The sequence below is a fragment of the Oryzias melastigma genome, linkage group LG19, assembly GCF_002922805.2.
Source record: "Oryzias melastigma strain HK-1 linkage group LG19, ASM292280v2, whole genome shotgun sequence".
NCBI lineage: Eukaryota > Metazoa > Chordata > Actinopteri > Beloniformes > Adrianichthyidae > Oryzias > Oryzias melastigma.
In genome coordinates this window covers 7,735,347-7,750,147 of record NC_050530.1, presented here as the reverse complement: position 1 = coordinate 7,750,147, position 14,801 = coordinate 7,735,347, and the positions used below count along the sequence as shown (strand labels likewise).

The window sequence follows — 14,801 nt, the reverse complement described above, 5'->3', positions numbered from 1 at the left end:
CGTCAGTTACTAGGCAATTTTTCTTTACTACAAATTGAAGTTAAAGTTAGTACAAAAAAAACCCACTTGTGGATAACTTTTAGGCAAAAACATTTTTTTGTTAATTTGTTAATTTTGTCTCATTAGGGGCTCCGTACAAAGGCAATGCTTGTTTTGTCTTTTGAGTGGTTAAAGGGTTAAACAGATAGCAGCTGCTAAATGGACACGTTTGTGAGTTTTGCACCTCTTTAGAGTTGAGCAGGGACACGCTGGGGATGGAGGCCCAGGCTTCTTCATGAGGGACCAGCTTGTCTCCCTGGAGCCTGTAAACGCCATTCGAGTCCAGCACGCCGTTCTCGTAAAGCTCGTCCTCCTCCGGCTCCCCCGCCCCTGCGCACAAATCAGGGGAAATCACATCCCCACTCTGGATGCCGGAACAGAACTCCCAGACTTCCTGGTCCTCAGCTGTAGGTGTTTTACCTCTATATTTAGTTTTCCCTCCCAGCAGGCTCCAGAACTCCTTGGCCCATCTGCTCTCGGCGTTGATGCCCTCCTCCAGGATCGTCACCTGAGAGGCTTTACAGCCGAGGTCACGCTTGGTCTGAACGAACGACGCCATCTCCGAGGCCTAAGATTTGAACAAACGCATGGCGGATCTGGTGAAGTATCTCAGCCTCCATCAGCGTCAGACTGTCTGCTATCGCTTTGAGGCATGTGTGGTTGCACAATGTGTGCACGGTGTCGTGCACGGCTCCAAAAAAAGAACCACATGTGTTTTGTCTGTGTGAAAATGCAACAGAGAGAACTGAAAATCAATCAGATTGATAAAAAATATTGATTTTTCATAGAGAAAAGCTTTGCGGATCGCTATCAGCGCTTATCAGTTTGTACGACGCATAAATACAATTGAATAATCTTGTTCCACAGGTTGGCTCGGTGTCAAAACAACATGTTTCTACTGGAGCAGCTTTGTTTCCGGCTTAAAAAGAAGTTTATCTTAATGTAACACCGCCTGCCTAAGCATGTCGGAGCGTTCGGGTACCTTCGCTTTCTCTATGACGTTGGCGAACTCTCCGCTCCACATGAAGCAGTGCTTTGGGGTTATGAGGAGGAAGCAGTCGCCGCTGTTCAGGGAGTGCGCCGTGGGCTCCACCAAGCGCACCTGCACATGCCTCCTACCTGCAGACCACAATTACCCCGTTACTTTTTAATTATTATTTTTGAATCCATCTCTGTGTGTTTTTCGACCTTTGATCCGGATGAGCATGAGCTTGTGGAAAGGCAGAGTGCTGTTGTTGGTCACAACATCTGTGGACTTCACACTGCGCAGGTTGACCTTGCGGAAGTTCTCCTTGCTGGCGAGGCCCGCCAAGGCCACGTCGGACAGATTGGAGTGTTTGGCCACTAGAAGAGAAAGTAAACGACAACAGAATTATGAAAGTTTCGCAGTTAATCTGTGCTTTATTGGACAGAATTCTGGATCCTTAAGTGACGTGCTTGTGAATAAATTTAGAGAAGAGTGCTTCAGGTGACTGTTTACTCTTAAATGAAGATTAGAAAGGTCACAGCTTGACTGAGTTTACAGGAAGAGGAACTGAACGGAAAATTTGCAAGCAAAACAATATGGTCATTAAGTCTGCAAATACCAGAGAACTGACAACAGAAGCTGCTCAATCTTTTTAAAATCTCCTTATTTTCATATTGTGCAACAAATATGAACAGCAAGTTAAAACTAAACACATAATTACTAAATATAGAATCTCTTTTGAGTACAAATTTGAGATTTAGATCATTTTTATTTTTTTGATTTCCATTCTAATCATCTTTTGATCAATTTCAAAGAATTAAATTAAAAAATATATATATGATTATGTCATCTTTAGCCAAATTCAAAAACACGTGTCATTTTCCAGGACAGTTTCTGCTGTAGTTCCTTAGAAATTTGCCTCTGAGTTGAGGGCGGGACCGTTAGCAGAGGGAAGCCCCGCCCCCTTTCAACTGCAAAAAACTCGGTGATGTTCGTTTTTGTAATTTTCTACATCACTTCTTCATCTGCTCCTGATTTACAACAGTTTGATAATAAAGAAATAGTCAGAAATGTAATTTTGAGCCTAATTTTCTTTTTATGTCCTCCACAAAAACATCAGAGTGGGTCTTTAAAGGGAAACCAAACAGTAAATCAACTTATTTCTGACTGTTGGCCTCTATAAATGTGGCTTTAAAAGTGCTGACAGTTAGTTTTTGCCATATTTTTGACAATTTAAAACAAACTTCTTGAAAATATAGCAAAAAAAAAAGTCTGTGTGCTGCCCCCTACATGTTGAAACAATGTATTGCAGTTTAATTTTGTGATTGGTCAATAAGTCCCTGAAGTTTCACTTCATGCTCTGCAGCTCCAGTATAAAAGCCCCGCCCATCTTTGATTCAGTAACGATCGTGTTAGCTTTAGCATAGCTCGTAGGTGATTTGCCTTCAGTCGTCAAAAATCAACTGGCTTGCACAGCTTTCCAGTGGACGTGGAAGATAGACATTAGTGGTTTAGTGCGATTGTCCTTGAATCCAGCGAACTCTGTCCTGATGATGGAATTTGCAATAATTGTTTCACTCGGGATCGTTTGTTTAAAACATTAGCCTTTATTAGGTTATGATGCCAGCGGCGTTTTACCACTCTCTCTCAGGCTATGTCCGAATTTCTTTACCAGTTATTAAATAGTGCACTGTATAGTCCGATCACCATTTTCTTGTGCAGTCCGAATCAACAATTCCAAAATCAAGTGCCCTAGAAATTTCCCAGAAGTCTTTGTAAAAAAACTACCCTGCATTGATGCTCGCTACATTAGCAAATAAACCACAATCCATTGCATTCAAACAATTTTTGCAAAAAATAAATGTCATTTTTTAACAAACTGTCCACATTTTTGTGATCAAAACACAATGAATTCATAAATTGATGTTGTGAAATGTTCGATTTGATTAGATTTCCACTTCATGAAATCAGTGACATCATTCTTGCCTTTAAGGCTCCCTCAAACGACTATTTTTATAGTCCACTAATCACAGATTATTTTTTCCGATTAGTTGACTAATGCGAAGATGCTAGTGCTGATGGCTGAAGAGGCTGAAATGAATAGCTGAAAACGCTGAAGTTGATAGCCAGCTAAAATATTAGTTAAATGCTAAATTAGCCTAAAAAACTTAAGAAGTCATTCATTAGCAAAAACAGCTAGCATGTAGCTGAAATATTAGCTAAACTCCTAATAGCCTAAAAACGGGAAAAAAACTAAATTAGAAAAATAGCTAGCATGTAGCTGAAGTGTTAGCTAAACTCCTAATAGCCTAGAAACGGAAAAAAACCTAAATTAGCAAAAATAGCTAGCAGGTAGCTGAAATAATAGCGGAAAAAAACCTAAATTAGCAAAAATAGCTAGCATGTAGCTGAAATATTAGCGGAAAAAACCCTAAATTAGCAAAAATAGCTAGCAGGTAGCTGAAATAATAGCGGAAAAAAATCCCTAAATTAGCAAAAATAGCTAGCATGTAGCTGAAATACTAGCGGAAAAAACCCTAAATTAGCAAAAATAGCTAGCATGTAGCTGAAATATTAGCTAAACTTCTAATAGCCTAAAAACGGGAAAAACTCTAAATTAGCAAAAATAGCTATCATGTAGCTAAAATATTAGCTAAACTCCTAATAGTCTAAAAACGGGAACAAACCTAAATTAGCAAAAATAGCTAGCATGTAGCTAAAATATTAGCGGAAAAAACCGTAAATTAGCAAAAATAGCTAGCATTTGGCTTAAATATTAGCTAAACTCCTAATAGCCTTAAAAACCTTATTGGATTGTGCTACCCGGTTGTGTTACCCTTTAGGATACTTTTAACTCCTAACTGAGCTAAATGTGAGTCGAGCAGATCTTACTGCGCTCCACTTGGATCCTCTTGGTTTCCACCGAGGCCACGTTCAGCCTCTGCTCCGTGTAGACCTGCCGGATGTCATTGCGAGCAGCGAGCGCCCGCAGAGGGTTTCTGGATCCTTGGTTCTTTCTGGCCGGTCGAACTGCTCGCTTGTGTTCTGCTACGGTTGAGGAGAGCCTTCACGCACAACAAAACAAAACAGTGAGTTTTAGAAAGAAAATACAGGAAATTCAAGCAGAAATAGCGGTATGTGTCGGGTAGAAAAACAATAGAGACTCACTTTGGTGTTGTGGCCTGAACCTGACTCAGATCCTCCTCTGTCAAAATCACACTGGAGTCCAGCAGGGTCGAGGGTGAGACGGGTTTGTAGAAGTTGCCAAAGGTCTCCTCGTCATCCAGCGTCATGACTTCCTTCTCGTTCTCCGTGGTCACCTCGATGGTGGATGTCTTGCTTTTGCCCGAACCTGCTCCAGCCGGGAAGCCAGGGAATGAAGAGGAGGGAACAAAAGGTGGATGATTTCTCTGATTAATTGTTTATTTAAAAAAAATATGTATATTCTGCCTTATTTTGTGTTTTAAAAACATTTGAGGATGACACCTTTACTGTGAAGCTTGTCTAAGAAGGATTCCAGCTTGTCGAGGCGTTTATCTCCTTCCACTTTGACGTCAGTCCTGCTGGATATTTCTGTGCATCAAACACACATGAGCGTTCTTATCAGCATACAGCCACCACACCACCATCCAGTTGGACCAGCGAGACATTTTTAAAATTCCCTCGAGTTGCATTTATCACATTCATTCACGCACCTTCGAGCGGTTTGACGGGCGTGGCGGTCGCCTTCTTAGAAGAGATGATCGGTGAGGCGTCCTTTCCCGTGTCTGAAACCAGACCTGGTAGACAACACAAACGATCATTTTATCCGATAAGGGTTGAAAACAAGCATTGAAACCCTGCAATTTGATATTTAATCTATTTGAGACAACTTCAAAGCAGCTTCTTATACCACAAAGGCATATTCACCCCTTTTGGCCATGCGTCCAGCCACGGTGAACTGGACCGAGTCGTTGGCGGCTCCTTTGCCTTTGCTCTTCCACTGCTCCTCCTTCTCCTTGAGGATCTTCATCCTGTCTGCCAGGGACACCTTGGGCCCCGGGTCAACGTTGGACCTCTGTTGGATTCATACAAAACATCCTCTAAACACTCGTGTTTTTATAAAGATGCAGAAAACTGCATGCAGATGAGCGATTTTAGTGAAAGATTAAGATGCATGATGCCATATTGACCAAATACTTATTTTCCAGTTCAAAGTTGAGGATTATCTATGATGAAAACTACAGACCTCTTTGATCTTTTTAACTTGCACTATTGGTGACTGACTTTAAACTTTTTTGCACCACCGTATCACGGAAAGTGAGTAACTTCAACAAGGATGAAAACAAAACATTATTCAATAATTAGACAAAACGCGTTTGTTAGTACTACACACTCCACACACACACACAAGTGAAAACATTTCCCCCAAATCTTGATGCAGTCAAAGAGGATTTTCTTTGGGAATGAGTGATGATCTGTGTGATCTGCCGACTGTCGTCATCTTTGTGTCCCGCTGAGTCGGTTTAAACATTTACAGATGTTTGCAGCGTTCATGAGAAAAAGATGTCTGCATGAAACTGTGCAGAGCAGAACTGCAGCATGGGAAAATAAAGTATATTGTTTTGCTGAAGGCACAAAATACAGTTCCAAGTTAATTAACTAATCTTGACAAAATACTGATGGTGTTTAGATCCAGACTCCACGTTCCAATCTATGAAGCCAATGGTTGCAGTTCCTCAGATGACCACCAGAGGCTGGTTTCAGAGATGATGCGTTTCAACCACTTTTTTGATGCATATCGCCTTTGTTTATACTATCAGCTGTTTTTATATTTATTTTAAATATTTTAAAATTTGTGGAGAGTTTTAATTTGTTTGAATTAGAGATATATTTTTTTATGGACAAGTAGGTGGACCAAATCATCTGTTTTAGGTTAAGTTGGGAGCCTTCAAATGTTTGAATCCAAAGAAAGATCGTCTCGTTAATAAAAGTCTATAATTAAGGGGAAAATGAGAGACTTTCATTTGCAAGTTTACCAACATCAGTTGCAGCCAAAAGAGATTTTAGTTTTCAATTTTACATTTTTTTATTTTAGCTACAAAAACTGCAATTTCATATCCAAAGTAGTAAAAAAATACACTTTAGCCTCTCCAAAAACTGAAGCAGTAAACATTTGGCAGATTTATTTTCTTCCCTGCAGCTGCCTCTTCAAACAAAGCAGCAATTCGATACACTTTATCATCAAAACGGGATCAAATATTTGTCCGACATCAGGTTTTTGCTTAGTTTAACAGATTTCTGCACCATGGTAACCTGTAAATGCTTTACAAAGCTGTGAGAGGTGCTGACGTCGGGGGTTTCCTTCACTCTAGCACTAAAACAAGACTCCAGGGATCGACATCTTCCACATACGGAGCCACAATTTCCCAGAAAGACTGGTTTCAACTATCCAAGTAAGTCTGCTTTTTGCAAATACATCTATTAATTGAGTCTAATTCATAATAGTCAAATAATAAAAATGCTCTATTTGTCTAAGTAGAGAGTATTAAACGTGTACATGTCGTCATAGTTCTTCAGTAAAGAGTTGTCTCTGGAGTCAATCACAGAGGAGAAAATACCTCCACCTGACAGGACCCCCGAGAGCAGAGGCCCCCAAACCACCGCAGGAAACTCCTTTTTTTTTCTTATTTTTTCTAACCCCCTGTTGAACCATTCAGTGCAAGCCCAGCTGAACCTCTGACAGATATGAACCACCTGCGGACCAGCAAAACGCATTTAAAGGGAACCAGCAACCAAAAGGACGGCTCGGATTTCACGGCAGACTTAAAAAAAAAAAAAAAAAAAAGGAAAAACAGAGAGGAATAAAAGCGGCAAGTGATGCTGAACAGGTCCATTCATGAGCACACACACTCACCTGGAGGAACAGGGAAAGGTTGACAGGCAGGTGTCAAAGTCAGAGAGGGGGGGTCTGCAGGTGTGGACAGAAGAAGAGAGGGATAGAAGAACTAAGAGGGAGGGATAAAAGAAGGAAGCAGGAAGTAGCAGGATTATTATCTAAATCCAGGTGCTAGATACTGAGATTGAGATTAGAGGACAAAAGCAGAGGTAATTAATGTAACTGAAAGTGTGCTGGTGTGAAATTCAACACCGACTGTGATAAAAAACTTGTGTTTGTTGTGTTTTTACCATGTTCTTGTAGCATTTTTCTGATAATGGAGGACATATATTAAGAAAATTAAGCTTAAATTTGCATTTTTTAGCCCTTTTTAATTCAAAGTGTTGTGAATTAGAAGCAGATAGAAAAATAACATCTGTAAAACAGCATATTTGTGACATAGAAGATACGATGGGCTCTCTGCTTCGATCATTATTAAAGAAGGGAGGGTGGGGATACTTTCACTCCAATGAAAATCTTTTTTTTGTGTTTTTTTATTCCTTCTTGTAACATTTTCGTATAGTAAAGGACCTAAATAAATTCATTGACAATCAAAACTACATTTCTTAGTATTTCTTGATTCAAATCATCCAAAAACTGGATGCTAGAAAAAGCTGGAATGGGCGTGCCAAAGTCTCCCCTCCCCCCTGCGTGGACCCTGACCAGCTCACGCTTCAGTGTGCGAGACATGACAGTTCAACACTCGTTCTCTAGCGAATTGTGATTCTGGCTCAAAACTGTACGACTGGATTAATTCAATATTGTTTATCGTTATTTTTGTGCCACTAGTGTTAGTTGAGGCTGTATGCTAGCGCATGAACAAGCGACGAGGAGGGGGAGGGGTGTAAGTTTGTTCTGTGTCTGTATTTCTGCCACTGTGCATAAAATATGTCTTAAAAATGATAAAAGATTTTTGATTTTGGCTAATAACTTTATAATCATAATTAAAAGGTCACTGAGAATGATTTTACAATAGAAAAAAAATGGTTGGAGTGGGACTTTAATTAACTAAATCCGCTCTGCAGAAACTATGTCCTAGAAAACGCAATTTTTATATGTTATTGGCAAAAAAACTACATAATTATGATAAAAAGACACTGGGAACGCCTTTGAAATAGATAAGTTTCATATTAAGACGATTTTCAAATACATTTGCATTTACAATTCATAATGAACACAACAATGTTTGTGAGGCTTTGTGAGGAATTTACGAAAAACAATCAAGTTTTAATCAAGAAATCTTTCAACAATTTCTCCCTAAATCTGAGCCAGACTTTGCGGTGGAGCGGTGCTGCCTGATGGTGACCAATCCCGGCAATGCCGTAAAATCCAAACCTGCTGCTTTTCGACTCTTGCCGTCAGTGCGTACAGACGTCCTTAAATCAAATTTACGACCAAGGCATCACTTTACAGCACCGCGGCGTACGGAAAGTCGATGCGGCATTAACTGGAGGCATCTGGATGTAATCACGGCCTGCGCCATAAATGCTACTTTCTCTGGTCTTTTGCATTTTCAGGGCGAAGGCCAAAAAACGTCCGATCTAATTGTGCAAATTAAATATGAAAAACACCAGCCTGTTGTTGAGAATGTAGGTCACGCTGGACGTAAAGAGGAGAAACCCCAGATATTTGGCAAAACCAAAGTAGTGATGAGTTTACCTCCCAGCTCTGTACAGTAGCAACCACAGCTCCAGATCCACTATCCATAGGGAACAGCCTCAGACATACAAGAAAAATGTGTGATATCCCTGACAAAAGCTCGGCCTTAAATCCTGAATTGAAGTGTCAAAAATAGAAAAAACATCTCCTGATTTATAACAATGAAGACATTTTGCGTGACATCATCTTTAAGGATTCAGCTAGAATTGCTCCTATTTTTCCAGACGTGGAAAGCTCATCTTTGGGGATTTCTGGTTTGGGTTCACACTTCATCTGATGCTGACGGGCCAAAAGTCAATTGGTTCAGATCCACTTTAAGGAAATCTGTGGCCCTCTACCCGGATTTTTTGATTTCCATATGGACATATCCTATAGTAGAGTGTTGGTTTTCCAATTTAAGGAGAATCAGGATATGAGCTACTGTACAGCATGTCAACTACAGTAGCATGTGTTTGCCATTGGGAAATCTTAGATGTTCTTATGTTTAATTTAAAAATCCTTTGGAGAACACAAAAACGTATGGAAGATTTTTTCTCTCTTTTCCTCTATGTTAGGAAAGAGAGGAAAAATTAGCTTTGAGGTCGACAGGTTTTTATTTGTGGTCTAACCTAGTTTTCCCTAGGAAGTATTTAATCTTTTTCAACAAAAAAAAAACCTTTTAGTCATTAAAGTCCCACTTTGATCATATTTTTATTAATATTCAAAGCATTCCTGATGGTCTTAACTATGATTTTTTCGTTTTTAGGCAAAATCAAAACACCTATGTCGTTTTCTAGGACATAGTTTCTGCAGAGCGGCAGGAGTTCATTAGAAATTCACCTCTGAGTTGTGGGCCAAACTGTTAGTGTGGAGTAGACTTTCCCTTCATTTCCCATCATCCATCTGTTTACATACTCTCCCGCTACCTTAGAGCCCCTCACAACCTCAACCTAACAACAAAAATGGCGACCAATATTGGACCAATCCAGCCATGTTGAGCCAGATGCCAACTCGGACGAGAAAAAAAACAAAGACGTTCATGGATCTGAATGGAGTGGAACAGGGAGCTTGTGGCATCAACTATAACCTTTTTTTTTGTCCACTTTTGATTCACCCAAATTTGAATAAAGAAATACAGAGAAATGCTGTTTTTATCTCAATTGTTCGCTATATGTGTCCTCAATCAGGAAAAAAAAAATGCTACAAGAGCATGACAAGACTATTTTCATTGGAGTGGATCTTGGAACTAAAAAAATATATATATAAAAATTAAAGCAAAAGCAGAATTTGAGCTTCAAATTTGATTTTATATATATTTTTTTGTCCGATAACGATAACCGATATTTACCTTGCAACTGTGGGCGACAGCCGATATTCGCTGATACCGATGTTTAAGTGTCTACAATAGCCAAAGTTTAGATGTCCTTTTCGTTTGTTAAAAATGCACAACTTTTCTTTGACTGTACAATCACACTGTGCTTGATCTTTTAACATACAGAATCTCATGGGGACAAGAATCACTTTAAAACTTTGGAAAACATTCATGCTTTTAATCTAAAAACAGAACAATATCAGTGGATTTTTAAATATCAAACCGATAAACTCAAATTATGCAAATACCCTTTGATACAGATACTGGTACCGATGTATCGCTCATCTCTACTAAATACTTCAAAATTGAATAACAAAACCTAATTAAATATAAATTATCTTTAAATCTTTACTATTTTTGTTGTAATTCTGACTAAATTTGTGCTGCTCTTTTATTATTTTCTTCTATCTAGTACAGGGGTCGGCAACCCAAAGTGTTGAAAGAGCCACTTTGGACCAATACAATAAAAACCAAATGTGTCTGGAGCCGCATAAATTGAAACAGCTTATAAAAATCGTACACTGGAGGTAATACATGGAGAATGGGTCGACAACACGATTATTTCTCCTGCTGCTTATCCTCGTATCACATAAGCTACATTTTTGGCCTCATGACAAGTTAGTGAGATAGTGCAGCGTCAAACTATCTGACAAAAGCTGACTAGCCTCGTAATGAACATTTGAGCTTTTATTTTGACATCCCTCAATGACACAACGAGAGGGGGTCCTGATCAGTCTCTCCCTCATTCTCACTCCAGGTGCAGGAAGAATTCAAACATAACAGGACAAAATCATAAATGTTCAACAGTCAGACAACAAAACACGTTGACGAAAACCCAAACTTAAATCCAATTTCAGTCAGACAGGCAAAAGAATGGGTAACCCACAATTCCTTGCGCTGCCAGACCGACAGCAAGCCCAGCGCGTGTCTGAGACCATCACTACAATATGAATGCATTACAGTTTGTTTCATTGCTTTGATGAAATTAAATAAAAGCAATAAAGAAATACGATTTTTGATGTCATTTTTATTTAGAGGATTTGAAAAAAAAACACAAAAATGTAACGTGCACCTTTAAGGTGCTTCCACACTGGCCGCGTCAATCAACACTTTCAATGAAGAGTCAATATAAGCGCGTGCACACCTAAATTCCTGCCCTCCAAGTCTGGAGCGCGCGTGAGTCTTATAGTCAGACATTTAAAAGGACAGAGTTGTGAAAACAAAAGTCTTCAGAAAGATTTGGGGGATTTTCAACACTTTTACTTTCGGTTCTCCCTGTTGTAGATGCAGATGAGCGCTAATGAACAGTAAAAATACAATAGAAGGAGAATCTCCTCCCCGCCACGCACCGCACGCGGCCGGTGTGTGAGACCTGCACATCGCCGCGCTCAGCAGGTGGTATCCACACCGGAGCAGCGCGGTCACGCACGCAGTGGCGGGGAGGAGATTCTTCTTCTATTCTTCTTCTACTGTTCATTAGCGCTCATCTCATCTTGGTGTCATATTAACCTGAGCGGACACAAACCGTAATGATTCATTTCTCCTTCGTGATCACGTTTGGTACTTCTGTGCTTTGAAGCAGACTCCGCCCACAAGCAGCTCCCGCGCTGAATCTTCAATCCGGTTCAAGATTTCCACGCACAGTTACAGGTCTGAGCTGCTGCGACTGTGCGTGGAAATCTTGAACCGGATTGAAGATTCAGCGCGCGCAATGCGTGCCGATTTGTACGTGGAGCTCGTGACCCGACTTCAAAACCCGCGTAGCAACGTGCGCTCACGTGCGCTCCAGACGCACGGGCAGGAATTCTGCTGTGCGCTGACTCAGACGGCGTGGAAGCATCTACACTCATCTCACAACAACTGGAAAACGTAAAGGATGTTTGTGTCATGTTTGTCCTCCTACAGAAATCGTATTAAAACAAAAATATTGTGGCAGCCTGACTGTTAATTTAGAAATAGTTCCTTGTTAGTGGGTGGAGTTAGTGTCTGTTCTTGTGTTGCATTATGGGACTTGAGTGTTTTACCGGCACCATGAGTGAGAGTGGTGTGTGTATGAGTGACGCTCCTCACAGTGTCGGCTGGTCTGTGGTCCGGAACTGTTAATAAAATGGTAATCAAAATGTTGACACTAACTGGTCTCCATGGCCTGCGTGTGCGCTGCTTATTCCAGTCACGAGGGACCGTCTATTGTATGGAACACAAGTGATGACTGGATTACATCTGCCAGTCATATGTGGCTTTGCTCCCACCCACATCGCTACAAAATATTTCCTTCCAACATTTTAAATTATATTCAAAACATTATTGAAAAAGCGCCACTGAGCCGCAAGGGAGTGCTTGTAGAGCCGCATGCGGCTCCGGAGCCGCAGGTTGCCGACCCCCGATCTAGTAGAACCCAAATGTTAACTTGAACCAACCTTCTTCTTCCAGGCGTTTTCAGAGTCCTGGAGTTTGTTGAAGCGGTCAGCCAGCGACGTTTGGATCGTGTCAGCCGGTTTTGATTTCTTGCTTTTTTTCTCATCTTCTCCACTAGATAGTTCTGCAAGTCTGGAAAAAAAAAAGTCACAATGATCATGGGTTAATGAAACTGTGTATTCTTAAATGAAGGATGGTTAGTAAGAACGTCTGAAGGTGTGTTTGTTCTTTATTCATTCGGACCTTTGTTTAAGCAGCGAGCCGGTGCTTTCATCCAGACTGTTTTCTAGCTCGTCCACATCTTCAGACATGGTGGAGGTCTTCTCCAGGCTCTCATCAGGCGAGGTGCTCCGCATCTCCTCTGAGCTCTCCCTGCTGCTGCTGTCATCCCTGGGCGCTCTGACCCGGCTGAAGCCCCCACCGTCTGGAAGATCATCCTCATCCTCCTCCTCCTCTTCTTCTTCTTCCTCCTCTTCTTCCTCCTCCTGTTCCTCCTCCTCCTCACTCTCCAGGTGACTCAGGCTGATGCGTCTCTGCACATGCTCCGATGGGAGATCCTCACTTTGGTCGGACTCCACGCTGGTGGAGCGGCTTTTCTTCAAAATCCCCCTGATGCCTTGAGGCCCAGAGTCTTGGTGTAGCGGCGAGGATGGAGAGCGGCAGGAAGGCGAGGTGTCTCCGTCCTCGCCGGGTGGAACATCTCTGTCTGGGATGGAAGTGGGAAGCTGAAGAGAAAATAATTCAATTTGAAATCACAAAAACACAGAACTCTAAAAAAAAGGGAACATTTTACTTCATTTTTTTTACTATTTAAGTAATTCGTAAACAAATAAAACTGAAAAGCTACTCGAAAACCATAACTTATAAATTACTCTTAGACCATAAACAGTTTACGCACAATGTATTTTCATTTAAATCAATTTAAAAAAAAAAGGAAAAATCAGCAGCACAAGGCTGCTTCCAGACACACAAAGGTTAAGACGGTGCGCTGATGTACGAGCAGAAGCAGATTTTAAGGGTTAGCAGAGTGTGAGGGTGGACTGTAAACCAGCTGCTTTGCTTTAATGGACTCCAGAATGTGACGCCTGTATAAATAAGTATGTGGTGATAATTTCATCACATGTGGAGATCAGTATGGATTACTGTTGCTTTGTGCAAATGAGACAGAGAGCATTTCTGTTTGTGTTTCAAAAGTAGTGACATGAGTTCAAAGTCAAGATTAAATTGAAGCAGACTGAGAAAATCATGGGCGACTAATATAGATGTAATTGGCTCAAACATGGCTTGTTCAGTGGAGCAAAAAATATAAATAAATAAAGATTCATGATTTCATCCAGGAACTAATCAAAACCGCGTCAGCTTCTCTCCAGTTTAAATGTCAGGTTTAACATTCAAAAGAAAACTGACCTTTTCCTTTATAGTTGCTTCAGTTTTTTCTTTATCTATCGAAGTTTCCTCTGTGGAATCTTCCATCGCCTTTTTAACATCTGCCGTACAAAAGCTGAAATAAAAAACACAGATGGATTATAGAATGGAAATGAATCCAAAACAACAAAAAAAAGACCTAGGGAAAAAAAACTCTCTGCCAGTTGCTATCTGGTGTGCACCAATTGCTATCATCAGTTGCTATCTGGTGTGCACAAATTGCTATCCCCAGTTGCTATCTGGTGTGCACCAGTTGCTATCACCAGTTGCTATTTGGTGTGCACCAGTTGCTATCTGGTGTACACCAACTGCTATCAACAGTTGCTATCTGGTGTGCACCAACTGCTATCATCAGTTGCTATCTGGTGTGCACCAATTGCCATCATCAGTTGCTATCTGGTGTGCACCAGTTGCTATCACCAGTTGCTATTTGGTGTGCACCAGTTGCTATCTGGTGTACACCAACTGCTATCAACAGTTGCTATCTGGTGTGCACCAACTGCTATCATCAGTTGCTATCTGGTGTGCACCAATTGCTATCATCAGTTGCTATTTGGTGTGCACCAGTTGCTATCTGGTGTGCACCAACTGCTATCAACCGTTGTTATCTGGTGTGCACCAGTTGCTATCACCAGCTGCTATTTGGTGTGCACCAGTTGCTATCTGGTGTGCACCAACTGCTATCAACAGTTATCTCGTGTGCACCAGTTGCTATCACCAGTTGCTATTTGGTGCGCACCAGTTGCTATCTGGTGTGCACCAACTGCCATCATCAGTTGCTATCTGGTGTGCACCAGTTGCTATCTGGTGTGCACCAACTGCCATCATCAGTTGCTATCTGGTGTGCACCAACTGCTATCAACAGTTATCTGGTGTGCACCAGTTGCTATCACCAGTTGCTATTTGGTGTGTACCAGTTGCTATCTGGTGTGCACCAACTGCCATCACCAGTTGCTATCTGGTGCGCACCAGATACTAGCAAGTGCTCACCAGATAGCAACTGTTGCTCACCAGATAGCAACTGGTAT

General features: G+C 41.0%; 1 protein-coding gene and 1 long non-coding RNA gene across 2 annotated transcripts in view; one reads left to right on the top strand and one right to left on the bottom strand.

The window, feature by feature from the left end:
- The window catches only part of svild (supervillin d), a 52,934-nt gene that overhangs the window by 8,700 nt on the left and 29,433 nt on the right, over positions 1–14,801 (bottom strand). The window contains exons 6-17 of the mRNA XM_024285039.2: positions 13,756–13,849; positions 12,592–13,073; positions 12,351–12,480; positions 4,916–5,063; positions 4,702–4,785; positions 4,493–4,579; positions 4,175–4,358; positions 3,899–4,071; positions 1,228–1,383; positions 1,022–1,158; positions 460–607; positions 224–369 (exon numbers count right to left, since the gene is read on the bottom strand). Coding sequence (XP_024140807.1) covers positions 224–369; positions 460–607; positions 1,022–1,158; positions 1,228–1,383; positions 3,899–4,071; positions 4,175–4,358; positions 4,493–4,579; positions 4,702–4,785; positions 4,916–5,063; positions 12,351–12,480; positions 12,592–13,073; positions 13,756–13,849 — 1,969 coding nt within the window. The remainder of the gene's footprint in view (positions 1–223; positions 370–459; positions 608–1,021; positions 1,159–1,227; positions 1,384–3,898; positions 4,072–4,174; positions 4,359–4,492; positions 4,580–4,701; positions 4,786–4,915; positions 5,064–12,350; positions 12,481–12,591; positions 13,074–13,755; positions 13,850–14,801) is intronic.
- On the top strand, positions 4,268–6,833 carry LOC112154245. The gene is made up of 3 exons (XR_002920624.2): positions 4,268–4,403; positions 6,361–6,441; positions 6,558–6,833. It is a non-coding gene; the product is annotated as an uncharacterized LOC112154245 (long non-coding RNA).